This window comes from Bicyclus anynana, chromosome 14, assembly GCF_947172395.1.
Source record: "Bicyclus anynana chromosome 14, ilBicAnyn1.1, whole genome shotgun sequence".
Lineage (NCBI taxonomy): Eukaryota > Metazoa > Arthropoda > Insecta > Lepidoptera > Nymphalidae > Bicyclus > Bicyclus anynana.
The window spans coordinates 10,428,474-10,456,311 of NC_069096.1; the positions used below are offsets into that span (position 1 = coordinate 10,428,474).

The window sequence follows — 27,838 nt, forward strand, 5'->3', positions numbered from 1 at the left end:
TGTTTAGAAACTTTAGATTTTTTCTTAAAAGAAACATATCCTAATAGTCCTAATGAAATTGAATCAAATATAATGTTAAATAACGATATTCTCACGCAAAATTTAACGCACGTTGATGCTGGCCAACGCAATTATGTGTGTGGATGGATCCTGACTAAATGTCTTAAAAATATTGTAAAAGGCTGTCGAAAGTGTAAAAAAACATTATTAGACTATAAGGATAGCAACACAAATAATATTTTCATTAAAAGAAAAGAATATATAAATAAAAGATGGCTTTGCTATCCTAGTAAAGAATTAGAAAATTGCTTCCATGATATTCAGAATATAACACAATCTTTCTTAATTGAAAAAGATGTTTTAAAAAGTGGAATAAAGACAAACATTAGTACAGTACTAAATATAATGGTAGAATTTCCATTTAAATGTTATATACATAAAGAAGAATTACGAAAATATTTTATTAGTCAATGTGTAAATATTTTAATAAACAGCTGGTGTAGATCAATCAATCGAATAATAAGTGGAAAAATTAAATATTTAGGCGATGATGAAACTAAAAAGGCAGCTCAAGAATATTACAACAAACGAAAACATTACAAGAATAAAAAATAAAGCCTGGATATTTGTTTTATTTATTTTCATGCTAGTTTGTTTTAGCCTTTATTGTGGACAATTTTCGCTTTTACAATTTTAGAGTCTAAATATAGCGTCACCTTACTATTTAAAATAGGAGATGTATAGTTAAAGTGAGTACCTACTTACTTGTTATTTTAACTATATATCTCGTATTTTAAATACTACTGTAACGTTTTATCCGAAGTATAGAAGTATAGGTATGTATGTATACATGTAAGTTTACTGGGCCAAAAACCAGATGGCGCTATCTTTCTGGTTTGCATAAATCATCCTCAAGAGGGTTCTCTTTTCCCATTATATTAATTTACTCTTTGCCACAAATGAAGATTGTAAATGTAAACAAAATATTACCATCACACCAAGATCACTAACGTCAATTTTTTTTCTGTGATATTATTTTTTGGCAACAGAAGACTATAGATTAGTAAAATCTTTGGCCTTGACACAAACGTCAAATGAGCTATTTTAAACTCAGACCAAATATTGTATTGGACCTGCCTCGTTAGACGTTACTTTTCTGTCAAAGTATATGATCAACGATCTAATGCGATTATAAAAACTGTATCTATGTAATCGATGTCTCATAGCTGTAATCGTGTTCGTCGGTTAAAAAGCCGTAAAAGTACCTTTTTGTGTAATTGAATGGTGTAAAAAACGGGCATAAACTTCTAGTTTAGTCTATGATATATACCAAATCTAAGCTCGTTTTGTTCAGAAAATGACAGACAATTTTGTTCTTGACTATGAGTGCGATACAGGTCCTTCTATAATTGGTCTGAGATTTTAAAGAGTTAAAATAAATAATATTTATTACACAGATTAGACTTTTAGTCGAGTAGGAACGATTATTGGGCGGTAAATCCCTTCGACTATTAATAATGGGACCTGCCTCGCTAACCGTTACCCTTCTGGCAAAGATCAAAAAATCAATGATCGACACGTTTATAAAAACTGTTGCTATAGAGTCGATGTTTCATTGTTGTAATCGTTTTCATCGAGTAAAGAGCTCCCTAAAAATGCCGGTTTGTGTAGTTGAATGGCATAAAAAACGGCCAAAAACTTGTAGGTCAGTAAAAGATGGAGTAACGTTTCATTTATAAGTATTTATACCTTAATTTTATCTTTTTTGTAATAAAAACAATTTTTAAAAAGAATCGATTCTTTTGACGGAACAGCAAAATATTGATCACTAATCGAATATTCTATGTATTTAATCTGTGGATAGTCTAAGCGATATGTTTGTTAATCTGTGTAAAAATTACGCGTGTGTGTATTACGGATCAAATTTATAGTTGTGTGTATTGTATGGACACTGAATATATATAATGGTGTTAAATGTTTTCGATGTGTGAGTTTACGTAGTCCCCCTCAAAAAACGACAGACTTTGCTGGTGAATTTGGGTGCGAAGCAGGTCCATAGTCTAAATAGTCAAAGGTAAATCCCAATTTTTAGCTTTACCGCCCAAAAATTGTTCGTACTCGACTAAAATACTAAAGTAGTCTGTACGGCCTCTAAGTGCTCTAAGTGGCTGTGTGGCTGTTGTGAATATGTTCCTTGCTGTTGTGTGTCCAAAAGTGCCAATGTCATTGTCAATGTCAAATCTCAAGGGAAAGGGATTCATCATTCAATTCAATTCAAAATAAACATTGTAAATGTATAAGAATATTAAATAATTAATTAGTCATTCGTGAAAACAATATACTATTAGTCTAAATAAATTAATAAATTTAAATAAATAATTAATTAAATATCGAATTAATGTAATGCTTTACAACGACTATAAATTTTTCAGGACCATATTATATTTGTATTATATTCCACTTATGATCCGACCGGCTTTCTCAACTATGTCTATTCACTTTAAATGCCGTTCCCGCCTTTATCCGCGGTCAAACGTTGAAAGATTTCCCGTACCCGATGAAAAAGTACCATGGTTTGTAGAATATAAAGATTACAAACCGTCCACCTATAATTCGCCATCCATTGAAGGCAAACCCTGGGCAGATAATGAGATTGGTAGGCATACACAAACAAGGAACCATAAATTTCCTATATAAACCTATACCCACAATAAACTTACACTTTCCTACTAAATATGTATGTTCAGTATTCTCACACTTATGAAGTACCTATCTGCTGTAAGCAAATTACCACACAGCTGACACCAAGACCAGAGAATAAAAAATAATGTACATAGAAATTAGTGCATACAGTATGGCCTTACATAAAAACAAAAAAAATTGTTGTGATAATGCACAATTGCCGAGTTCCATGAGTATAAAATTAAATAAACAATAAAAAAAACATGTTTTATAAATTTAAAATGTAAAATTATGAAGATTTTTATTTATTCAATTAAATTTTTTTATAGACTATAGAATATTATAATTTGCTTGTGTATTGTGTAAACAACATTTTGGCAATAAAATAACTTTGTAACAGATTTTATTTCAGATTCTATTTAAATTAAGTTTTACCACAAATATCCATTAAAATTGCAGGGAATCCTGCCTTTAAACCCAAATGGAATGATGTAGATGGAAATGTTAATAGAAAAAGCTATGTAGGTTTATATGAAATCAAAGATGGTTACCCGCTCAATCCAGTTGGGCGGACAGGTATAGTGGGAAGAGGGGTACTCGGCCGGTGGGGACCAAACCATGCTGCTGACCCTGTTGTCACTCGCTGGAAGCAATTAAATAACAAGGAGTAGGTATAATAGTTCTTATGCTTTAAGAAAGTATTACTACACTGCTACAATTTATGTTGGTGGGTGATAATATCAAGGACCTGAACCTAGGACCTCAAGATCCAAAAGCTGTACCTACATGGAATTTGATAAAAGGCAGTCATGATGGAAGAAACAATATTCCTTTTATTCAAAACAATGAAATTGCCTATGAAATTAGAAGATGGATTCTTATAGTATTAGTTGGCCCAAACAGCCAAGAAGTTCTGTTACTTACATAATAGTTTTGTTAAATCCTAAGGCTACTTTACAAATTTTAAAGAACATGATTTGGAATGAGTGATGTGATTTTGTTTATTTTAGGCCTGTTCTACAATTTATAGCAATAAAAAGAAGAGATACAGGAGAGTGGGCACTTCCTGGTGGAATGGTGGATCCTGGTGAGAAGGTTGCGGCTACAGCCATCAGAGAGTTCCAGGAGGAAGCCATGAATTCAATTGAGGCAACTGAAGGTTCATTAAGTTGTTTTAAATAATTTAAGTTAAATTAAGTAAATTTTTAACTCACAGCTCATTAAATCTACTTAATCATCTTACATCATCATGATCATGATCATGCATCAGATAAGCATTTTAAAGTTGTTATATCAACTTTAAAATGCTCATCTCAGGCAGTTTAAGGCAACACAATAATCTTCTGATTCTTGAGAACCATAAAATTAAATCCCAACAATGACAAGTAATCGTTGTTTTGGCTATTGCAGATGAAAAAGCTGAATGGAAGGCAAAGTTTCATCGGTTTTTCAGTGCTGGCGTTGAGATTTACAGTGGATATGTAGACGACCCGCGCAACACTGACAATGCTTGGATGGAAACAGTTGCATACAACTTCCACGATGAATCTGGCACTATAGTAGCTGCTTTGGAACTGAAGGCTGGTGACGATGCAGTCGGTGTGCGTTGGGTGGACATCACTAATGATTTAAACTTATATGCAAGCCACAAAGATATAGTTAGTGCAGTACTAAAAAGACATACTGATAAGTAAACTCTCGCAGCGCTTTTTAAATTGTTTTATTTAATCCCTTTTTGATGAGTTCACAAGCAATTAATTATTTCACGAAATTAATTAAACAGCTTCATCAAAATCGGTCCATCCGTTCCAAAGACTAGCCCAGACAAACTAACAGATGAGCAAGTTTAGAAAAAAAAACTTGATTGTGCTTTATTATCGTATACAATCACTTGAAAAAACAGTTATTTTAAAATCACATAGAGACACTTCAATTTTATTTATAAATCTACATAGCGACAATTCTCAGATATAAGAGTAGTTTTTCTACTTTCGAAAAAACGTTGGGCTCAGGATGTTGCAGACCGTATCATGTACGTAACAGCATAATGTATGGGTGTGTGTGTATAATCTGAAGGAGGGTCGGCCTAAAAACGCATTGTTTAGTGATACAGGAGGACGCGTGAAAAACCCGATTATTAAAAACGGTTGCATGATAACCAGTTGATACAGATAATCATTTACACCTAGACATGTTTGCTTACCTGACAGTGACGCTAATAGTTTCTGTATTGGCTAGTACAGTTACGCAAACAACCAATAAGCTATCGGCGACAGACACTGAAGCCTTATGAAATAAAGGAAACGGCAGCACCTACCTGTATTTTGAAATGGATTGTAATGAAGAAACAAATATAGTAATTTCAAAGAATATTGTGGCGATCACTAAAATAAATAAGTAAGGAACATAAAATAAATAAAAGTATTAATTTATTTAAAACTTATTTATTTATTATAAGCCTTTAACTTTTAGTGAAAAATTCATAAACCTTACGTACAATATAACATAATAACTTTAATATGGCGTAAGCGAGTTCTTAACTAAATGTACAGATAGATACTAATGAACCACTAATGTTAATTAAGAATGTCCGAATGACCATTCTAAAATTGATTGAGAAGCAGGAAAAAGATAAAAACTGCCGACCATTTATGATAGTAAGAAGATACGTTTGTATGCAAAGAGGTAGATCTTCAGAGTTCAGACTTCAATGTCATTAATTAAACTACATACGTCGTCGCCCCTTTTTCGCAGGGAGGTAAAATTTAATTTTATTTGCTGCTATCCAAACTTATTTCGTTATCTTGCATGTTCGAGTATTAAAAATTTTACGTCGATAAATTCTCACAAGCAATTTTTTTTATCTTTCCCAATAAACATTTTTTTGTGACAACCCTTGCTTCACTGTCGAAAAATTTTCCCGCCCGGGAATCTGTTGTGTTGTTTTACGTATTTTAAAATGCACAGTTGATAAAGGCGTGTATTACATGGATTGTCGGAATTACTTTGTGTAAAAACATAAAAACTTTTTTTTAAATAAAATATTAATTAAGCAGTTCGGTTCCTATAACTGGTCTCGTCAACACCTTAGAAGTTAAATTACTCCCCAGCACCTTGTATATAAATAATCAAACTTTTATAGAAATACTTCTAAAAGTTTGACAGCATATTTGAGACAATAATTATGAGTACTTAAACGTACAAACTTTTTTTTAGCGTCAGTATTATCTTTTTCCTTGTCTTTATTTGTTGAATAAAACAGATTCATAAGCATAAAACTTGGTCCCATGCTTGTAACATTTAACCGACTTGATAATTATTATTTAAATGTAAAATGATCGTTTAAAGGTAGACTTCATAAGTTACGGTCGATTACAGGAGGTGGCACGCGTTTACTTAGGTGACTCGAGCTCAGCAGTGAGACGTATATGGGTTGATAACGACGAAAAGTTTTTTGGGTCTTTATCACCCCCTAAAATCTGCCGCCCTAGGCTCCAGCCACCTTAGCCTCCTGGTAAATCCACCACTGATTAAAAGTAGACTTAGTTTACAATTTTGAAACGTGACTATTTTTTGAGACTGCCACCACTTCGGAAGGCAGATTTTGTCGAGAAAAGCCGGCAAGAAACGAAACAGGAATAGGTAACCCTTTAGAACAATTTGCATTTCAATACAAATATATATGTGTTTCGAAATTAATATCTATCATTTAGATTAATCTAATAATAAATTTTAACGCCGCCATATAAAAAAAAAACAAAGATTCCGTAGAATTGAGAACATCGTCCTTTTTTTGAATACCATTGACAAAGCAAATGTCCACCTTTTACGACTTTTACGACTCTACATACTTTATGCACAATCAATATTAGGATTAGGAATGTTTTTAGACGTGACTAACATTCATCTAATAACATCTCATAATGACTTTAACTCACAATAATGGAACATCGTAACTATAGTGAAAATTTATTACAATTGACAAGCGAGATTCAAACTTTCTCCTATTCGGTATTACCTGTAATTTAATAATTCATATATTCAAGAAATAGTCTATTAAGTACTTAATAAATAATATTAAACGTATATATTTTTTTGAAAAGGCTAACAAGGCTAGACAAGAACGTCTCCCTCTCTCGTCGTCTCCAACAGCTGGCTTATTCACTATTTTGGTCTTTGTTATCAACCTATTAAAATAAACATCAAATCAATTGACAAAATGTCATTTACCTACTGTGTGATATACACCAGTACAGTAAGCACCGGATGACATTTGTTACATAGATATTTATAGTAGACCTATTTCGTATATGTCAAAGATAGTGAATTAGCCTGGTCGTTGGTTTAGCAGTAGCCGAAGCGTCCACAATGTCATCTTGCTCTCATTCATAGATGCACATAGAACAACAAAATTTACATATAAAAAATCATTAATCGACTTTATATTATACCCATTTGCTTAGAAAACCCTAATCTTTTTACAATGAAATCCAGTTATAAATTGCATAACATATACTATTGCCGCGAGGTTTACATATATAACTAATAATGGTTTACATTAGGAAAAGCATATATTTTCTATTTGACTAGCTAAAACTAAAACTAGTTGTATGACATGAACATTTTCATCGTGTTAATTTAAAATGCACCTTATATTCATTTTGATATTATAAAATATATAGAAAGACTCTTTCTATATAATAATAATAATAATAAATCACAAAGAAAGAATCTTTTTATAATTACATTGTAAAAAAATACTAGATATACATTATGTACACTAAAACATGTAAGTATGTAGTTGAGGTACATGAAATCAACCATGATCAACGTTGATCAACTCTCATGGTTCGATTATACTTCATACAAAATTCACGATTATCAACTCTGGCTGAAAAGATACATAATTTGAACTATCATAATTAATTTCCATAATACCTCCTATACACCATCGGTGATGACAGAGACAGAATCACCATTATTGCCAACCATTATTGTTTAGGGATTGTCCATTAATTAAAAAGGTCATAAATTAAGGAAGCACGAAAAATACAAAACTAAATACCAAAAAAAGGAGACGTATTCGTCTATATGGTTGATGGTGTAGAGGGGACGTCATAATGAAATAAACAAACGGCTCAACCCAGCTAATTTGGTTGAAATATATTCCAAATAGTTTAGAACTATTTCAGGATTCTTAATAATTATTAGTCTTTTGTTATTTTTACTCTTGCAACAAAATACATGACAAATGAGAAAAGAAGAAATAAGAACCGAGTCCAATGATCAAGATAGCTACAAATTGATTGTGTGGAAAACCAAAAATTGATTGTGTGAAAAAACTAAAAATTGATAGTGTGGAAAACCAAAAATTGATTGTGTGAAAAAACTAAAAATTGATTGTGTGGAAAACCAAAAATTGATTGTGTGAAAAAACTAAAAAAATATTGTGTGGATAACCAAAAATTTATTGTGTGAAAAAAACTAAAAAAATATTGTGTGGATAACTAAATTGATTGTGTAGAAAACTAAAAATTTATTGTGTGAAAAAACTAAAAATTGATAGTGTGGAAAACCAAAAATTGATTGTGTGAAGAAACTAAAAATTGATTGTGTGGAAAACCAAAAATTGATTGTGTGAAAAAACTAAAAAAATATTGTGTGGATAACTAAATTGATTGTGTAGAAAACTAAAAATTTATTGTGTGAAAAAACTAAAAATTGATAGTGTGGAAAACCAAAAACTGATTGTGTGAAAAAACTAAAAATTGATAGTGTGGAAAACTAAAAATTTATTGTGTGGAAAACTAAAAATTTATTGTGTGGAAAACTAAAAAAATATTGTGTGGAAAACAGAAAATTGATTGTGTGGAAACCTAAAAAATAGTTTACATTGACAACATCATCTCTGCTCTTCAAGACCTCACTCACTTTTGTGAAATAGGGATACTAAATACTCCAGAAATGTTGTTAAAAGCTTTAATGGGTAATTGAGCTGTTTATTTATTTATTATTTAAAACATTTCATCAACAATTATCATCAACCGTCAATAAACGGTTGATCAGTATGATTATACATATTATATTATCTTATATTTCTGGGCTATTCGCTGACTCGGTAGTTTCAGGAATTCACCCAATTTGTTTTATAAAAACAGTTTTCTACAGAAGATATGCTACGAAATATGACTTTTTGTAATGTAAAATGTATGTGTATCAAATAGGCTCCGTGAACATCAGCCTCAAGAAAGGCACTGAGTTAGCGAATAGCCCAGGTGGTGACATGAAATCACAGCACCGTCGTCCCACGCGTGGGCAACTCACTGTAAGTACTAGGAGCCCATGGTGTTGCAGGCGAGCGACTGATACGTGCGGTAACAGTTCACGTCGTTCATCAGCCGCTGGATGTTCTGTGTGAACGTTGGTAGATCCTGAGGGATAATAAAATCATGATCATTATTATTATCACTTTAAGTAAAACTGGCTGACTTTTTGGCTGGTAAGAGGTTTTCGACCGTGGCTCGTTACCACCCTATTACTATATTACTATTTTCTTATTCATTACTTCTATCTTTTATTATAACTGATGGAGCTAGCGAAGTAAAGCAAGTCTGACACGAGAGATGGCGCTACTAATCGCTACTAACTTTTAAGTTTCTCTTTCAGGTATTACTTCATTTTTGAAAGAAGTTAAGAATTACTAATTTCCCATTTATTACTTCTATCTTTTATTAAATGACTGATTTAATTCAGTTATTTAATAAAAAAAAATTCATTCTCAAAATTCTTTGCTGGGCTCGTTTTGAACGAAATAAAGAATTTTCTATTTTATTTTATTTTTTTGGCATTTTTATGGAGCTCTTTACACGACGAAAACGATTACAACAATGAAACATCGATTCTATAGCAAGTTTTTTTATAACCGCGTTAGATCATAGATTTTTGATCTCTGCCAGAGGGGTAACGGTCAGCGAGGCAGGTCCTGTTATTTAAATGGTCTAAGGTGTATGTGTACCGTGTCGGGAGGGAAGTCCTCGAGCAGGCGCGCGTGCTGCGGCTGCAGGCCGGGCAGCGACTGCACGAAGTGCGGCAGGAAGGCGCGCCGGAAGGCCGCGAAGTCCACGGCCGCCATGGCGTGCACGGCCGCCAGCGCCTCGTCGCGCAGCAGCGCGCGCGCGCCGCCCTCCGACAGCCCCGACAGCAGCACCGACAGCACCGAGCACATGAACTCCTGCCGGAAGATCGCCTGACAACCAAATTAAAACTAATTTAGAATTGTTGCTTTAAATGAGTATTTAGTTTCTCGCACCTCAATTACAATTTTGAAGTAAACTTCTTTAGGCACGCTCGACTTCGGGATTAAACTGGTGAAAGCGTTACGAAAAGTGTAATTGTGCGAGGCTTTTAAATTACGCGATCTACAGGCAAAGTGAAACAGTGTTTGTTATTTTAAACTACCAGTAGATGGCGTTTTTAGAGAACTTTTAAACAATACCTATTTGTACACATTAAGAACCTGTTGCGATGCAGTTATGCCTGAAGTTTATAGATGGCGCTTTGTTTTTTGTTTTTGAAAGACTGTTTGTTTCACTGCAGTCGTATGGTCTAAAGGACACTCGTTTTTTCGCAAATATTGTGATAATTTTCTTCTCACTTACGAAGACAAGATGTAAGAAGACATACTATCACAGCAGACGTCGGGCTACCGCCGTGCGCTGAACGAGACAGTGGGAGCGGCGCACCTTATGATACAGTTTCCACTTAGTGTTGAGCGTGTCGAGGGTGCTCAGGTTGATGCGCAGCAGCTCGATGTCGGGCTGCAGCAGCGCGCGCCCGAGCGCCGTCAGCGCGCCGCGCAGCTCCGCCGTGCGCCGCGCCGCCTCCTCGCCCTCGCACTTGTGCGGGAAGAAGTAGCGCCAGCGGTGCACCAGCACACTGCACACAGAACACATTGAACGTACATTTCATATATTACAATGAATTCAGCGTTACCACCTGAGTGCTTCCACGCCCAGCCGCTCCAGGCTGTCTACACTGTGTACCTCGCGAGCAGGCGGTGCGCGGCGCGCGCGAGAGCGGGCGCGGCGGCGTGCGCGCGCGGCAGCACGTGCGCCTGCAGCAGCTGCAGCACGGCGTGCACGCGCACTCCGCCGCCGCCCACCTCCACGCCCAGCCGCACGCACTTCACCAGCCGCTCCAGGCTGTCTACACTGTGTACCTCGCGAGCAGGCGGTGCGCGGCGCGCGCGAGTGCGGGCGCGGCGGCGTGCGCGCGCGGCAGCACGTGCGCCTGCAGCAGCTGCAGCACGGCGTGCACGCGCACTCCGCCGCCGCCCGCCTCCACGCCCAGCCGCACGCACTCCACCAGCCGCTCCAGGCTGCCCGCGCCGTCGCCGTCACCTCTGCACACACATACGTGTTGCGCCGTCAGTTTAGGTGCGCGCGAAACATCATCGACCATTCTTACTTTTGTGGATACGTGTGAGCACATATTGCGTGACGGGCTAAAATATATGTATAACCCGTTGTACACGTAGCAATGGTTAGTTCTTTGATAACACACTAAAGAATGAGTTCAATATTATACTGTGCACAAGGTGTTGAACGGGAATATTCCTTCTCCAACACAGGCTCGTTATGAGATTTTTGCATCAAAGAACCCGCTACTGGCCGTGAAAAATGTTTCTTTATTATAGGCGATGGTCATCCGTTTATCATCAGACGACCTATTTGTTTTTAGTGTCATAATATAACGTCAAAGGAAAAGAGCAGGTTCGAAGCGCGTAAACCTGTTCCTTTTAAACGATTACTATAAATACATATGAGCCAGCTCACCGCTGCGCGACGTCGAGGAAGACGTCGATGGCGGTGTAGGCGAAGGCGCCGAGCTGCGGCAGCAGCGCCGTGAACAGCGCCAGGAAGAAGTCGGTGATCTCCGCGTCGGCCGCGCACGCCGGCGCGCACAGCAGCCGCAGCGCGCTCTCCGCCGCGGCGCACACGCCCTCGGCTATTATCTGAACACATTACGCCTATTATATCCTGCTCTCGAACGTGGTTTTGAATCACAAGATTTAGGGTTCGATTCCTGTTTCGATTGGTGGTTGGATTTTTCTAAGAAATTTTCAGTCGGACTCAGAAAGTTGGTGGTGTTACACAAACCCATGTGCTACGAAGAGCACGTTAAGCCGTCGGTCAGGAGCTCCGGATTATTATCATTAAAATATGATAGTGGTCGTTAAGAAACATCGTCACCCTAAGTCCGTCAAAATTTATGACTTAGGGTTAAGGAGATGATATATGAAGGAAGGCCCGACTCCATTGTGGGCCACTGTATATTTGAATGCGCTGTTACCTTTTTGGCGGCAGTGGGTGCATCAGCGAAGGCGTGCAGCAGCGCGGTGAGCGGCGGCAGCGCGGCGGCCGGGCCGGCGGCGGGCAGCGCGGCCGACCAGGCGGCCAGCAGCGCGCGCGCCGCCTCGTGCCCGCCCGCGCCGCGCGCCAGCGCCAGCGCCACCAGCGCCTCGCGCACCACGCCCGCCGTCTGCGCACGCAATACGGTAGTCGACTCGTATCAAATTTAATATAAACAATATTAATTTCATGTAGTACACGTAATAAGGATTTCGTTGAGAACTTCATATAAAAATTATCTATAATTGTCATCTGTCATCTTACTCTCTCTTCTCTGTGGTCACGGCTCAAATATGTAGACTAGTTAATGTAAAAGTAATAAATATTTTTAATAAAAGATAATGGCGTATTATGTATAAATCCTTCAGCTGTAAATGACAAAGAATATTAAGAATGAGTTATAAAGTAGATGTTTTGGCCATTATGTACATGCAAATTTACATAATTCATTAACAAAAATACAATACCTTCGGTTCCAGATAGTGCAGCGAGCGTTGGGCGTGATTGAACAAGTCTCCCAACATCGCCATGAGATCGGTTGTGAACTTGACGTTCTTGGACAAGCTGAGCAGAAGGTGCGCGGCCGCGTGGCACAGGAGAGGTGGCTCCTGGAAACGTCATGAAGTTCATTCTTATCTTCCCGGGCTACACTTCACAGCTACACAGCGTCTTCGCCGGCGAAGACGACGTCCGCAATAAAAGTCAAAGTCAAAATTCATTTATTTCAAATAGGCTCAGTTTACAAGCTCTTTCGAAACGTCAGGCAATAATATTAAACTTAAGATAACGGTGATAATAATCATTCGAAAACTTAAAATTAAAGTTACGACGGTTTCAAACGCGCCTTGGTCCGAGAAGAGTCCACAACAAACTCAGCCAATGTTTATTTTTTTTTTATTTACCACCATTTCACAAACTTATTTAAAACTAAGCACACAGTTGTATAAAACAGTTTAACACTAAGCTTTTTTATCATTTAAATACTCATAAACACTATAATATGAATTTACTAAAAGCTTGCGTTTAATAAACACTTTGAACTTTTTGAGTGACATTCCAGTGGCTTCATAAACGATAGGATTAATAATATAATAAAGTAAAATGGAACGGCGCTCGCGCCACTGTTAGAAAATAGATGCACTCGGCATCAACCAACCAGTAGCCTTCACGTACGAACTGCGGTGACACCATAAGCGCGCGCACACTGCTTTGCCTGTTAAATCGTTCTTGTGTTATTTTTATCCCCTACAATCGTTTTTCTGGTCCTTCGAGCCGGATCCCCTACACCTACTGATATGTATGTACTGACCGGCACGTCGTGCGGCACGAGGAAGGGCAGCGCGGCGCCGAGCAGCCCGTCCATGGTGTGCAGCGGCACGCCGCACTCGGCCGCGTAGCAGCACCACGCGCCCATGCACGCGAACATCTCCGCGTGCCTGTGGAGTTAAAAAAATGATTGATTGATTGATTGATTGATTGAAAGAAAGAAAGAAAATAAATTTATTCAAATCTAAAAGTTACAGACAGTCAGTACCTTAACCTTATGACGGCATGTCTGTCTGTAACTCTTAAAAAGAAAGGGTGTCCAGCTCAGCATATGCCGTGCACTACGTACAAGTATAATACACGGCGCTGATTTTCAGCTGAGACCTGTGTGACGTCACAGCTAATATAAATGTACAAATAAATTCACATTAACTAAATTAATATAAGCAGCAAATATGTGTTACATTTTAATAATAAATAATTACTAATTAAACTACAGATATAATGTGATACTAGTATGTAATGAAAAACGACAATGCAATTTATTTTTAATATATAACATGATAACTACATCATAATGTCAAATGAAAACATTGGAATGATTAGATAGAGAAGAAGAGAGATAGATGCGTCACGAGCAGAACGCGTTTATAGATTTACAAGACGTTATCACTTCAAAAAAAATGTAAGAGTCACAATGAAACTTTTACCTTTGGATTGATTTTCTTGTCATCTTGAGTAGATTATTGATAAATTGGATTTTTGACCCCGGATAGCGAATTGGTAGTTACGGTTATTGCGAATTGAGTACCTTTTCTAGATTTCTGTATATTACATTTATATAATTAGGTCTTCTTCTTGGTATTTTTCATTTCATCTGTTCAGGCGGAACTTGACACTTTTTCGTGCTGGCGATTTTCGATTGACCTTTAAAAAATTCTCCATCTTTTTTTTTGTGAACAGTTTTTAAAATATTTAAAAACATATGACGCCTTTTTAGAAAGAAAGAAAGAAAGAAAGAAAGAAAGAAAATTATTTTATTTGGACACACACACACACATAATACAACATAATACACAAAAGACAAGAGGAAGGAAATCCACACCCCTTTTCGGTTTCTACATGACATAGTACCGGAACGCTAAATCACTTGTACGTCTTTGCCGGTAGGGTGGTAACTAGCCACTGTCGAAGCCACCCACCAGCCAGACCTGGACCAATTAAGAAAATCTCAATCGGCTCAGCCGGGGATCGAACCCAGGACCTCCGTCTTGTAAATTCACCGCGCATACCACTGCGCCACGGAGGTCGTACTGAGAATGTATTAGTTTTTGAATGTGTATATGGAATGGCTGCATCACTGTGTTCCGTGCGATCTAACTGCCTATTCAGAACATACGAATATGTATACATAATACGGATACCTATACTAGTTAAACAATTAAATTAGTGTAATGTCAATTTTAATTACTATTTTTACTATTTTTGTATTGTTATTACTCTCATTTATTTATTACTTCTTTTTTTTTAAATTTTTAACAATATAAGTGTAAAATTCAAAACATTATTAAAAATTTATAAAAAAAATTCACCCTCCCGCTGCGGGACATTTGAGTGCCCAAGCAACCGGTGGTCAGGGCTCCAGAGTGAGGAACCTCCTCACAATACGCGCCGTCTCAAGAATCACTGCCTTTTGTATCCGACTCTTGATCCAACAGTTAAGCGAAAGCTTCTTAAGGTGTTGGTCGAAACTTTTCGCTATAAGACCATTGACTGAAACAACTATCGGAACAATAATAGTTGACTCAACATTCCACATGGCGGTAATCTCGTGAGCAAGGTCCAAGTATTTTGATACTTTTTCCTTTTCGGCTTTAACCAGATTATCGTCATGTGGAACCGTAATATCAACAATTATTGCACGACGCATTGACCGATCGACTAGCACTATATCAGGTCTATTGGCTACAATATACCTGTCAGTGATAATCGTTCGGTCCCAGTAGAGCAATGCACTGCTATTTTCAAGAACTGACGCTTGGTCGTACCTATAGTAAGGCATCTCAAAATCGATAAGGTCATATTGAAGAGCAAGCTGTTGGTGGATTATCTTGGCTACTTGATTATGTCTGTGCAAGTATTCGCCGTTAGCAAGGTGAGAACACCCGGACACAATATGCCTGAGGGACTCCCCAGGACGATGACACGCTCGACAGATGTCTAGAGTGCCATCTTTCATAATGTGTTTCCGGTAGTTTCTCGTCTTTATAACTTCGTCCATAATTGCACAGACAAAACCCTCGGTTTCCCCAAAGAGGTCACCGAATTGCAACCAAGATACAGATGTTATTTGATCTACATCCGGCCCAGTAAGGGCCTTGTAGAATCGTCCATGCAACTCCTTGCTCTTCCATATTGCCACACGATCTGAGTTACTAATTACTATAGGCTTGCGCCAGTTCTCTTTGCCTAGGGATAGCGGGGTAAGTCCCTTATCCACTGCAACGACATCCTGAAACATACTCACATTCATCTTGAGAAAATGATCTCTGAGATTGCACACCTCACGATTATGGAGGTTCTTGGCGTTTAAGAAGCCACGTCCTCCACACTTGCGTGGGATGTACAATCTCATTACAGATGAACGGGGGTGATGCATCCGGTATGACGTCAGCAGTTTGCGGACTTTACAGTCCAGGGAATCCAGTTCGGTTTGAGTCCACTTTAGAATGCCAAAAGTGTATATGAGTAAGGGCATGACCCAGCTATTGAAGGCACGCACCTTGTTACCGCCTGATAAAAGACTTTTTAGGACTTTTTTCAGGCGGCCAAAGAAGCGTTCCTTCACTACCTGTTTCATATTCCCTGTCTCAATACCAAGTGCTTCTGTCATTCCAAGGTATTTATAGGTCTCGCCTTCAAGGAGTGATCTGAGAATGATAGTTTCTGAAATAACTATATTCTCGGAGCTCACTATCCTTCCTCGCTCTACATTGATGACCGCACACTTGTCTACACCAAATTCCATCCTTATGTCATTGCTAAAGGTTTGAGTAATCTTCAGCAATGACACTAGGTCTGTACGCTTTGATGCATACAGCTTGAGGTCATCCATGTAAAGCAAGTGAGATATGAGCTCACCACCCCTGCGAAGGCGAAAGCCTAGCCCTGAATCCCGCAGTAAAGTACTGAGAGGATTAAGGGCTAGACAAAACCATAAAGGGCTCAAACTATCGCCCTGGAAAATACCTCGCCTAATCCCTATCAGTTCATTCGATTCAGAACACTCAGAAGCGCCTGGGTGACGAAGAACTGTCATCCACTGTCTCATACATGACTCAAGAAAAGAGCATAGTGTTGTATCGACCTTGTACAACCGCATGACCTCCATGAGCCATGAATGAGGCACCGAATCATAGGCCTTCTTGTAGTCTATCCAAGCAGCTGTGAGATTTTTTCTGTTTCGCCGAACCTGTTGGCAAATAGCAGTGTCTATGAGGAGAAGTTCCTTTGTACCACGAGACCGGGCCTTACATCCATTCTGTGTTGGGGCCAAAATATTATTTGCATTTATATGCATCGTTAATTTTGATGACAGAATGGATGTAAGGAGCTTATAGATGGTGGGTAAGCATGTTATCGGTCGGTAGTTTTTGGGGTCTGTGGTACTTCCGGATTTGTGTAGCAGGAACGTGACACCAGTTGTTAAAAATGCCGGTAGCGATCCAGTGTCAATGGCATTTTGAAATTGCACTGCCAAGATAGAATGGGCGCTACGAAACCATTTTAACCAGAAGTTGTGCAATCCGTCCGGTCCTGGGTATTTCCAGTTTGACGCCGGACGAATTGCACAACTTACATTTTCTGTAGTAATGGATATCGGAATCATTTGTTCCACCATTGCACACTCTTCCTTGACAGTACTCATCCAATCACCTTCAGTGTGGCCTACGGGGGCCGACCAGATGCTACGCCAGAAATCTGACATAGCATCAGAAGTCGGAGGTTCCCCATCTGTCACACAGGCACTGGATCGTTCCCAGTTCCTGTACACTTTCCGTTGGTCACTTTGAAAGATTCTATTCTGATTATACCGGTCTATGCGCTCTTTATAACGCCTAATGCGTTGTGCCCATGCATAGACTTTCTGCTTCAAGAAGTCAATGCGTTCGGTGACACAAGCCAAGTACTGGAACGGACGTGTGTCAGTCCCAGCAAAAGCCTGATTCACAAATCGCATAACTCTAGGGCGATTGTTGCCCTCCTTGAAGCAGATTAGCTTAGCTATGAGAGTTCTAGTCAGTGTGATACGCCTTTCGATTCTGGTCCGCCAAGCTGGTGCTTGACCCGTCCTCTGCGGAACCGTGCGTGGTTCAGGGAATTTGACACCCGCAATACGACACGCCGCAACGGCTCCACAGAATAGAATCGAATGCGTATCACTTAGGTCCTCAGATGTTACGAGATATTCACCTAAAATCTGATCTAGAACCCCCACTAACGCCATATTTCGTCTATGTACAGGCAAACGAGGCAATTTTGGTCTTAAATTAAGAGGCATGTACCTGTATGTCACAATAGAATCCTCCAAAGTTCTCCTCAATTGCTCATAATTCTGGCTACTTACTTGCATATCGATACCATCCTGTAGCACCTCTGGGATGTTGGTTTGCAATGTTTGCTGAGGTAAGCTACGGATGGTATCGATTTGTACTGAAGTAGAGCGCAGTCGTTCAAGGTGAGCTTCATCTAGCAGATGACGTCGCTGGATTGCTCGCACCTGATCCGATAGTCGCTGCGCAGTCACGGTCACTGTTGGCTCAAGAGTCTGAAACATAGACAACATCCTTGACCGGTACGCAGTAAGGTTAGTTCCCCCCTCTGTCGCCCCATAGTACGCTCGCATGACGCTCTCATTGAGTGGACGAGACCATCTCATGCGACGCACTACACCACCGGTAGCGGGAGCACTCACAGGAGCCCGCAGCCCCTCTTGATCCAAGCTCTCCGGTAGTGGTATCTCGTCGACGTCCTGCTGGTGTTGTTGCTGTTGTTGTTGGTGTTGCCGTCGTCGTGTGGTGACACCCCGATGAGTCGTCCGCACGGGTGTCTCATCCCCAGCAGATGTTGGCGGGGTCTTAAATTCCTCAGACGACGACGGCGACGTCGACGACGATATGAAGATGTTATTTCGTGCGCTGGTGCTCTGGCCGCCAACTCGTCGCATATTTTCTATGGTTTATAATGTTCTTCAAATTCATTTTACTGTTTCTATTTGATTTGGCTTATTTGTAGCGTATATATTTAAATTATTTTAATTTTATTTATTTGTTTGAAAAAAATATGTCACTCCAGACGGATGGCAGGTGTATTGTTATTATTATTATGTTTGTTTTACACTGGGTTTTTACCTTTAAATAAACTATTATTATTATTATTATTCTTTAACTTGTGCGATAGTGGAAAATATTTCAGAATGTTGTACTCACAGCATGACGTGCGCTCGGGCCAGCGCGGGCACCGGATGCGTGCGGTGCGGGCGGGTGAGCGCCGCGCCCGCCAGCGCGCTCGCGCAGCGCTCCACCAGCGCCGCGCCGGCCGCGCAGCCGCGAGCAGCGCCCACTGCCGTCGACCCGCTTGATGCACTGCTTTCAGGCTCTGCCGGTGAACATGTTTGTATTTAAGAGCGCGCAGCGTGTCGGTACGATATGGATAAAATTCGAAGCGCAAACGAGACGCCGAATTATGACTTTCACGTGAGTGAAAAGCACGTAGCGATTGGCGCGCGTCGCAAATTTTATGACGTGAGCGCCAAAACCATTTTTGTCTAATTGCAAGTGAATTAAACAACATAACGAAAAACAAAATGGCCATGTTCAAGATATATACCTAATTTTCTATACAAAACAAAAATTTAAGAAAATAATATTGCTTTCCCTGAAATTGAAAGCAAAATGTGAGCAAAACATGTATTTTTCAAAAAAATAAACTATCGAGAAAAGTTTTACAAATTGTGTATTTTGTATAGTCATAACGAAGCTAACACTTTGAAATATCATTTACCCAAATATCAAGCTCCAAACTTTTCTAGAATCTGAGATCCAGAACCATTCGTAACCACCAAATTACATATTGCACACTCTTAAGATCGTTCCTTTTATATTTTGTACTTATAAAAACTGACGATTTCGGAGACGCCCGGACTGATACATCATCATCATCATCATTGTCAGCCGATGGACGTCCACTGCTGGACATAGGCCTTGTGCATGGACTTCCAAACAAAACGGTCTCTAGCCGCGAACATCAAGCGGCTTCCTGCAACCCTTCTGTCCTGTCTTCAGTCGACCCGACAGTAGTGGGGGGTCGACCAACACTGCGGTTTCCGGTGCGGGGTCGCCACTCCAGCACCTTGGGACCCCAACGCCCTCGGCTCTTCGAACTATGTGGCCTGCCCATTGCCACTTCAGCTTCGCGACTCACTGAGCTATATCAGTGACTTTAGTACGTCTGCGGATCTCCTCATTTCTGATTCGATAACGCAGAGAAACACTAAGCATAGCTCGCTCCATCGCCCGCTGAGTGACTTTGAGCTTTCTTATAAGGCCCATAGTTAGCGACTGATACACTCAGGCCAAAACACCCTTCTCGAATGGCCATCTAAACCGAGGTCCGAGTCTCAGAAGAGATGCCCTTAGAAAGTCGTTCAGCCCATCTACTCTGCTTCTGCCCCATCAGGCGATGCTTCTGCGCTCAGTGACGCTGCCGAGATCCCATTAAGGAGTCTACGGCACTTACACAATGAATAAGAAAATAAAAACTTATAAAAAATATTAAATCGATAGTTTATTTGAGATATAAAGGCTTTTTGTGGCGTTGTTCGTCCTCGAATTACGTTGACATTTGCACTTCGCACTCTGAAGGTACCGAGAGGTACCAAGCAGTATTAATTTTTAAATGTATATATTTAATTAAGTAGAGTTATAATAGAGTGCTACGAGTAAGTCAGCGAATTGGATTATCCTGTGAGGCTAGTTTTTAACTTAAGAAAATAAATAAATAAGTTAAGAATTAAGCGACATTTTTTTGCTCAAAAATCACACAAGTCTGATAATTGTAACAGTAATCTTTTGTTCATTTTATAAAATTAAATCGCTTATTAATAATCCTTGTTATGTTTACTGTTTTATGATCTACTGTTGTATATCTCCCTCTCGGGGATTCGTCTCACCAGCGAGCAGGGAGGGCGCCAGGCGGCCCAGCACGCGCGTCAGCGTGGCCAGGTCGAGGAGCGCGGCCAGCAGGCGTTCCGCCTCCGCGTCCGCGCCCGCGCCCGCTCCGCGCCCCGCCGCGCGCGCGTGCACGCCCGCCAGGCACTGCCAGCGCTCCATCTGCACGATATGCGTATTCCATACATGTTTACAGTCCGATTATAAAAAAAAAAATATTTCCTTTTTTGGATAAAAAAAATTATGTTTTCCCATTGCTCTCCATCTAGTTGAATTAAACTGTGTTAGGAGGGGTTACGAATGGTCCAGCGGGCGGGGACTGAACAACAACCTCTCAGTGACGAGTCCGGCTGATTTAACGTTGAGCTATTGATGCTCTTGGGAAATTACATGTTGCTGTTAAGATTTTCAGAAATCTACAAAATAAAATATGTAAAAATTATCTGTAGGCCTTGCATGTGTCAATCTCGTGAAGAGGAAAGACTATACTGTCGTTTGTTAAGCGGCAGAGATGAAATCGATCTCTCTTTTTCCCAACGAATCGAAAGAGATGGTGATATTGTTGATCCGGCTGCTATCTATCGACATTCGTCTTTGTCTCGTCTCATGCTATCTTACACAAAAACAGTAATTTTGATATCTTCCTCAGTCAAAAAGTATTATTCCCGAGTATAGAAAAAGCTTTTACACCTGAGCAAAGGTATAGATAGCTAGCAAAATATCATATAAATAAAGTGTTTCTTAATTGACGTAATATAGCTGTTTTCTCAATTTGCTTTAAGTTATTAACTAATCACTGAAACTGGAAGATAAGAGGTTAATATGATATAACATAAGATTACATTTTTATAGCACATATTATAATAAATAATGTCATGATTTAAGTTTTCCATGCGGACGGGCGTCGGTTAGTATAACAATATACAAGTTATTGCTAACTCACCACAGCAGTGAAAACGTCTAGCGGCGCCAAGTCCGCCACTCTCGCGATACATTCTATACAGTGCTTTAGGAACTTTTGCCACTCGGTTTCTCCCTGCAAAGAAATAAATAAAACAATTTTAGTAACAAACAATAAATATTGCCAAATTGAATATTTTTATGTACTTCCATAACATATATTTATTGTTAAGTTGTTGTTCTTCCTTAACTGTTGTTGTTGTGTTAGGTTCAAGTCATCATTATTCATCATTAACAACCCATTTTCGACTTACTGTGAAGCACTATCTTAAGTCTATCTAATGGAATATAGCAGGTAACACACTATGTACTAGACTGATCCGTGATATCAGTCGATATGGCCTCTCACTTCGATTCAAAGGGCGTACTCCAACTCGTCAGTTATGTGCATTTTAAGAAATTAAATATCGCGGTGTCTCAAGCGGTAAAAGAAAAACATAGTAAGGAAAACTTCATACCTGAGAATATTCTTAATTCTCTACATGTGTGAAGTCTGCCAATCCACATTGGGTCCAGCACGGTGGTTTATTGGCCTAACCCTTCTCCTTCTGAGAGGAGATTCATGCTTAATAGTGAGCCGAATAAGTATGGGTTGTTAATGATGTACTAGACATATAGTACCTATCTGGTGTAGATATTCTATTTTTTGGAAGACGCTTTCGCACTAGATGTTGCACAAACGCGTTTGAGTGTGTAAACTAAAGGAATGTTAGCATATCAGAGACGCATTGTTAAAATATGTAGAGTGATACAGAGAGCAGCGTGTGACACCAATGCTTAGCAACCAATTACAGGCAGATGATAATTTATATACTAGCTGACGCTCGCGACTTCATCCGCGTGGAATTCAGTTTATCACAAATCCCGCGGGAACCATGGATTTTCCGGAATGAAAAGTAGTCTATGTGTTAATCCAGAAAAAATCAATTTCCATTCCAAATTTCAGTCAAATCGCTTCAGTAGCCGCAGCGCAAGGGAGGAACCAACATCACACACACACACTTATAAACAAAATTTCGCCTTTATAATATTATAGTGTGATTCTGCTTAGACACTTCAGTTTCACACACAAACGTGCCTGTCTGTACAAATTACAACTACGTATTACAACCATAGCAAGTCTTCCCAAAATAGAATATCTATATCTTGGTATCCCTATCATAAAGGCATGCTATTGATAGTAGAAGACTTACGTCATCATCACAGGAGTCATTGTCAAGATGTTGTAATTGCGCCTTGTTGTGTTGGAACTGTATTTTGTTTAAAATACCATTCACTAGAGCTTGCAGAGCTTCCCAATATCTGAAAGGAGCAAAAAATACTATGGGTACTAACTAATAATAATTACCAAAATATCAGTTTATTCTATTTATAGTGGACTGTATTCTCGAAAGTAAACTTAGTATTTTCATTTTATTGACAGCAAATTTCAATCAGTCAGAAAGCTGAAGTGGTGATGGACGGGGCATATAGTTCAAGGTGATCGAATGACGACCCCGCACTTTAGACAGACATAGACTAGTTTAGCACCCAAATTCACAAACAAAATAATTGTCTGTCATTTTATGTGGAAAACGAGGTTGAAGTTGTTGACAGTTTTTACACCATTCAACTACACAAAAAGTATTTTTACAGAGAACCAACGAACACGATTCTATAGAGACATTTTTTATAATAGCATTAGATCGTTGATCATATACTTTGACAATATAAAAGTAACGTCTATCGAGGCAGGTCCTTATGTAATTAGTCTGAGCCCCGCACCGATACGCGCTGTATTCAACCTCCCAATAATTGGACCAATGACATCAAACAGGTTACGGGGTTCTTACAACCAGGGACCTATTCCAGCATTGGATGTCCATCTGCCGATAATGTTTATATGTGTTAATAATGATGATAGATGTATAAAATCACTTACTTAGGAGTATCTTCAGGCTTTAACACGTCGATAAATTGTATCCATACATCTAAGCAACTTACAAATGTAGTACAAGTAGGCACCTGAAATTGTTTTTATTAAATCATTGTAATTTTTCATCTTTAAACTAAAACAAAGGACAAACTAGGGTAACTTTCATTAATCATCTTACTTGTGACTTGATGATCTAAAAGTTAGCTATTTTAGTCATGATAACTATCTTATGGGGTAGACTAACCAAGGGTCTATAAGTAAGGAGAAACCCAATCTCCATACAAACTCGGACTCAAATTATATGAATGGTACAGAACTGAAAATAACTATTTTAATAAGATTTTGACTTGACACAAATTATACAAGTTAAAGGTTTTGACACTAACTTGACACAATCAGTTATAAAAGTCCCTAAAAGTAAAATCTTCAGAATAGTCACCTGGAATGTATACTGGAATAAGTATGTCAAGAAGTCTATAGCATCAAACTCTGGCTCAGCTTCTAACCTCTTGAAATGCAGAGATACAAACAATTTGAGAAACTCTGCCAATTTGTTTAAGTAACTGAAAAAAAAAAAAATTTTAGAGAACTTAACAAGTAACCATTATAATTTTTAATGACAATTTCAATAACAAGAAATATCAACATTCACTAATGCTGTTAAGTAGATTTGTGTATAAGTTAAAATGGATTTTGTGTGATATTAAGGACATGTAAGGCTACTTTTTAACTTCATTCATATAGGTAGTTTCAATGTTGACTTTGACTTGGTTTTGTCTTGCAATGGCATTCATTACTTGACAGTGGTATAACTAATTTTCATATGTTTCAATATTCATTTCATAATATTATTTATTGTCTTTAAGTACTATCAGACAGTAATCCTAGAAGGTATACAGCACTTATATGCCCTTATGAAGTGCACGCTATTGGTTGTAAAGCCTCATATGCTTGTCATGTCAGCGGTACAGGCTACAGCGGCTCGCACCGCCGGTACTCACTCTACGTGCGCGCGATGCATGTGGTGCGTGTGCTGCGTGAGGTGGCGCAGCAGGCGCAGTGCGCAGTGGTGCAGGCGCAGCGCCGTGGCGGCCGACGACGGCGGCGCGTACCGTCGGTACAGCAGCTCGCACACGCCGCCCAGCCCCGCCAGCGCCGCCTCCACGCTCTGCTACCAAAACCATATATCAGCAATCATCAACATTAACATCAACAGCCGTTGAAGTGGACATAGTCCATAATAAAGACTTTCGAACACAGTTTTTGATATTGGAACTAGTTTTAAGTAATTTATAAGCTATAAGATCTGTTACAGATTCCGATCTTTCTTCTCCGCCGGATATTCGTATCCGCGGATATCAGATATCCATATGTCTTTTATGCTGACCTGTGATTGTGTAGCGACACTGCCCCAGTAGAATACGGTAGTGACGAGCGATGGCGGTACGTGCGACGAGAGCGGCAACCACAGAAACAAGTGCTGCAGTGTGGTGAGGCACTTCACTACAATTTCCATATTTAGTGCTCTGAAAATAAAGCACATCAGAAACTACTACTGAATTGAAGCACAGTTTATTCACAAAAAATTTTTTGCTTTGTTTTAGTCCACTTGAAAACATTCACACAATAGTTTAGAACTTTTACACTTTATAATTACCCATATAATTATGTCTAATAATTCTATAATGTTTGTTTTAGTCTGTGTCTTGTTCTATACTAGCAGATGCCCGCGATTTCACCCGCGTTTAGTATTTTCGAGTTTATCCCGAATGACAAATAGACAGACAGATTATAAATACTAGATGTCTACCACTGCTTCCAAGTGGAAAACAATATTAAACTATATGTATAAGTCAAAAGCTTTCTCTCCTCTAACTTTTTTTATTCATGAGAACTGCATTAAAATCTGTTTTGTAACTTGAAAGATCTAAGCATAGTTACAGAATGATAATGGGAAGCAATTTTGTTTTATATGTTATTTTGTAGTTACAGATCTATATATACTTACTTATCTGCCGAGTGAACATCATGTGCATTGGCGAGTAAATCGGGCAAGGCTGATGTTTGTGGCATTCCACTGGTAGGAGATGGAGGAGGATTGGACTGACCTTCCTTTTGAGCATTCCTCTCTAATATGGCTGCAATTTTAAATCACACTTATTTACCATTATAAAATTCAAAATGAATTCTGGTTTATTTCTTATGGAATTAGTAAGTTTATTTCTTATTGTCAATACATTTGTAATTATTTTTTATATGTGGGCTACAGACCGTTATTTTCAACTGACTAGTTTGTAGCCTGCGTAAGTAGCTCCAGCTAGGTGGCATTAACAAATCAGAGAAGCCTAGGATTTGATCTTTAACCATTTGACTATATTTGTATCCAATCCTAATAGAATGGCTTAATTTAGTGGAAATAGAGAATACTGCTCATGTTTAAAAAAACATGGCTAATATATTTAAAAAGAAAATAAAACTTCAGCCTACTTACCACTAAGTGCCGATAGCATTTGAGGCATGCCTTTCAGCATAAGCCTTTCAAGTTGACTTTTTCTGGTGGAGAGTAGTAACACTCCAGTATCTCGGGCTGCTCCCAGCTCTTCACTGGCTGCTTGTGCCAAAACCAAGCCAACTATACACTGGTGGCCCTCACATTTTAGCAACTTTGGAAACCATAAAAATATGAATATAAAATGTCTGCTGAATTAAAGTAAAAATTACTTACATGTATTGCTAGAAATTGTGTTTGTTTTATTGGAAGGTATAATAAGATACACAACCTTTATTCTACTTTCTCACACACACATATGTCGTCTTGCATGTGTCAATGATATAACTCATGGCAAGATAGAGATATTTTGTTGACAAATAGCAGTGGAATCAAAAATATCTGTCTCTTTCATCTTATCAAAATTAAAAAAAAATATTACTCTCTTACGTGGTGATGGGCACAACGTAAGAGAGTAATATTTTCAATTCCACTGCTATTGGCTGTGACTGGATCTTTCACAAAAAATTTTGTTGTTTGTTTGAAATTTTAGATGAATATCTTATTTATCTCAAGTATTCAGTACAATGACCATATGAAAAATACACTTTCAAATGTCAAATTTACGCCCTTGAGTCACTTTCTATCAATTTACTATTTCATTACCAAAATCCTATTTCACATACATAATCCAAAATTTTTTGATGTTTGAAATATGTTTAATACCTACCTCAACAATATTAGTAAAAAAATCAGGATACAAATGTGGCCAGTCGTAGCGAGCTATAGAGACTAGAAGTGCTGCCAATTTGTTTCTAATAAAATATGGCATTGTTTCATGTTTTGTCATCAGTTCATTCATCAGATTTAATCTTATTTCTGTTTTCTCATTATCTGATATACTAATCCACTGTCTGTTTATAATTTTCTGAAATGTTAATCAAGATAAGTTAATATTTGTTTTGTTTATTATTGGTTATGTGACCACAGAATAAAGAAAGATACAGAATGAGTCTTCACAAGCAGCCCAGTGAGGCCACTGAAATGCATAAAAAAATTAAAAATCATGTGTGTCCTTAACATCCACATATACAAACTTTTATCATAATTTGTATTTCAAGATTTAACACTAACAACAAAATAAATTGATATTTTAATAAACAAATAATCCATAATTACTTATAAAAAATAGTCCATCTTATTATGTCTGACGTACTGACTTGAAAATGTATTTGTTTATCAATTTGTATTTAGATGGCTGCATCACTGCTGTGTTCCATGCACTGCATCTGCCTATTATTCTTTAATCTGTGTATGTGACTGACATAAAGAATATTGAACTGCACATTGGACTTACCTCAAGTGTAGTGAGAATAAACATTAACACATACTGATTCTGTGATTTTTGTAGAAATAACAAACAGTGCTTCCATGAGTCGCGATTATTTGAAAAATTCTCTAGCATATTTTCTATTTCTCTTTTCCTAAAATTATTAGTAGTCGGTGCGAAGAACTCCGACATTAGCATCTCTAACGAGGCCAACGCCTCATTAATTTCGAACTCAGACTGCAAATAAATTAGAGTAAATTCAGTTACAAATAAATAAAAATACACTCTAAACCTATACGATTAACTTATAAACAATCTTCTATCAATATTATTTTACAGAAGATTTGCACTTACCATGATTGTAACTTATTTTTGTTTTAGTAAATTGAGAATTTACATAATAATTCTGTGAACCACATATGTTAATGATATAGAAATTTAGTAGCGTATATTGGTTCTACATACAGAAATAACGCTATTTGCATACAAGTAACTTTATTTCAGTTTTCTAAATAAAAAAACTCCATTTCAGATTCGGGGCTAATATATTTATGTCAA

General features: G+C 38.3%; 2 protein-coding genes across 5 annotated transcripts; one reads left to right on the forward strand and one right to left on the reverse strand.

The window, feature by feature from the left end:
* Positions 1-2,151: 2,151 nt before the first annotated feature.
* On the forward strand, positions 2,152-4,391 carry LOC112051702 (ADP-ribose pyrophosphatase, mitochondrial). 3 transcript variants are annotated; one of them, XM_024090478.2, is made up of 5 exons: positions 2,152-2,288; positions 2,433-2,656; positions 3,142-3,349; positions 3,693-3,841; positions 4,093-4,391. In XM_024090478.2, exons 2-5 carry the CDS (start codon positions 2,464-2,466, stop codon positions 4,374-4,376), a joined length of 834 nt encoding a protein of 277 aa, XP_023946246.1. In that variant the 5' UTR covers positions 2,152-2,288; positions 2,433-2,463; the 3' UTR covers positions 4,377-4,391. The 3 variants fall into 3 exon arrangements, with proteins under 3 accessions (XP_023946246.1, XP_023946245.1, XP_023946244.1); XM_024090477.2 differs by having other exon boundaries at positions 2,196-2,294; XM_024090476.2 differs by lacking the exon at positions 2,152-2,288 and having other exon boundaries at positions 2,301-2,656.
* A 719-nt stretch (positions 4,392-5,110) lies between these two features.
* LOC112051692 (exportin-6) lies at positions 5,111-27,838 on the reverse strand. Of its 2 annotated transcripts, XM_052885574.1 has the most exons (21): positions 27,635-27,838; positions 27,308-27,517; positions 26,681-26,878; positions 25,954-26,125; positions 25,471-25,600; positions 24,850-24,988; positions 24,464-24,630; positions 23,902-24,025; positions 23,469-23,551; positions 22,741-22,849; positions 21,531-21,623; positions 20,590-20,749; positions 18,848-19,016; positions 13,402-13,528; positions 12,560-12,700; positions 12,034-12,222; positions 11,517-11,695; positions 10,901-11,083; positions 10,425-10,617; positions 9,698-9,928; positions 5,111-9,113 (listed from the first exon to the last, which is right to left on the reverse strand). In XM_052885574.1, the coding sequence occupies exons 1-21, from the start codon at positions 27,635-27,637 to the stop codon at positions 9,015-9,017; spliced, it is 3,099 nt and encodes a 1,032-aa protein (XP_052741534.1). In that variant the 5' UTR covers positions 27,638-27,838; the 3' UTR covers positions 5,111-9,014. The 2 variants fall into 2 exon arrangements, with proteins under 2 accessions (XP_052741534.1, XP_052741533.1); XM_052885573.1 differs by lacking the exons at positions 5,111-9,113; positions 9,698-9,928; positions 10,425-10,617; ... (15 more) ...; positions 27,308-27,517; positions 27,635-27,838 and adding an exon at positions 14,382-18,590 and having other exon boundaries at positions 18,848-18,986.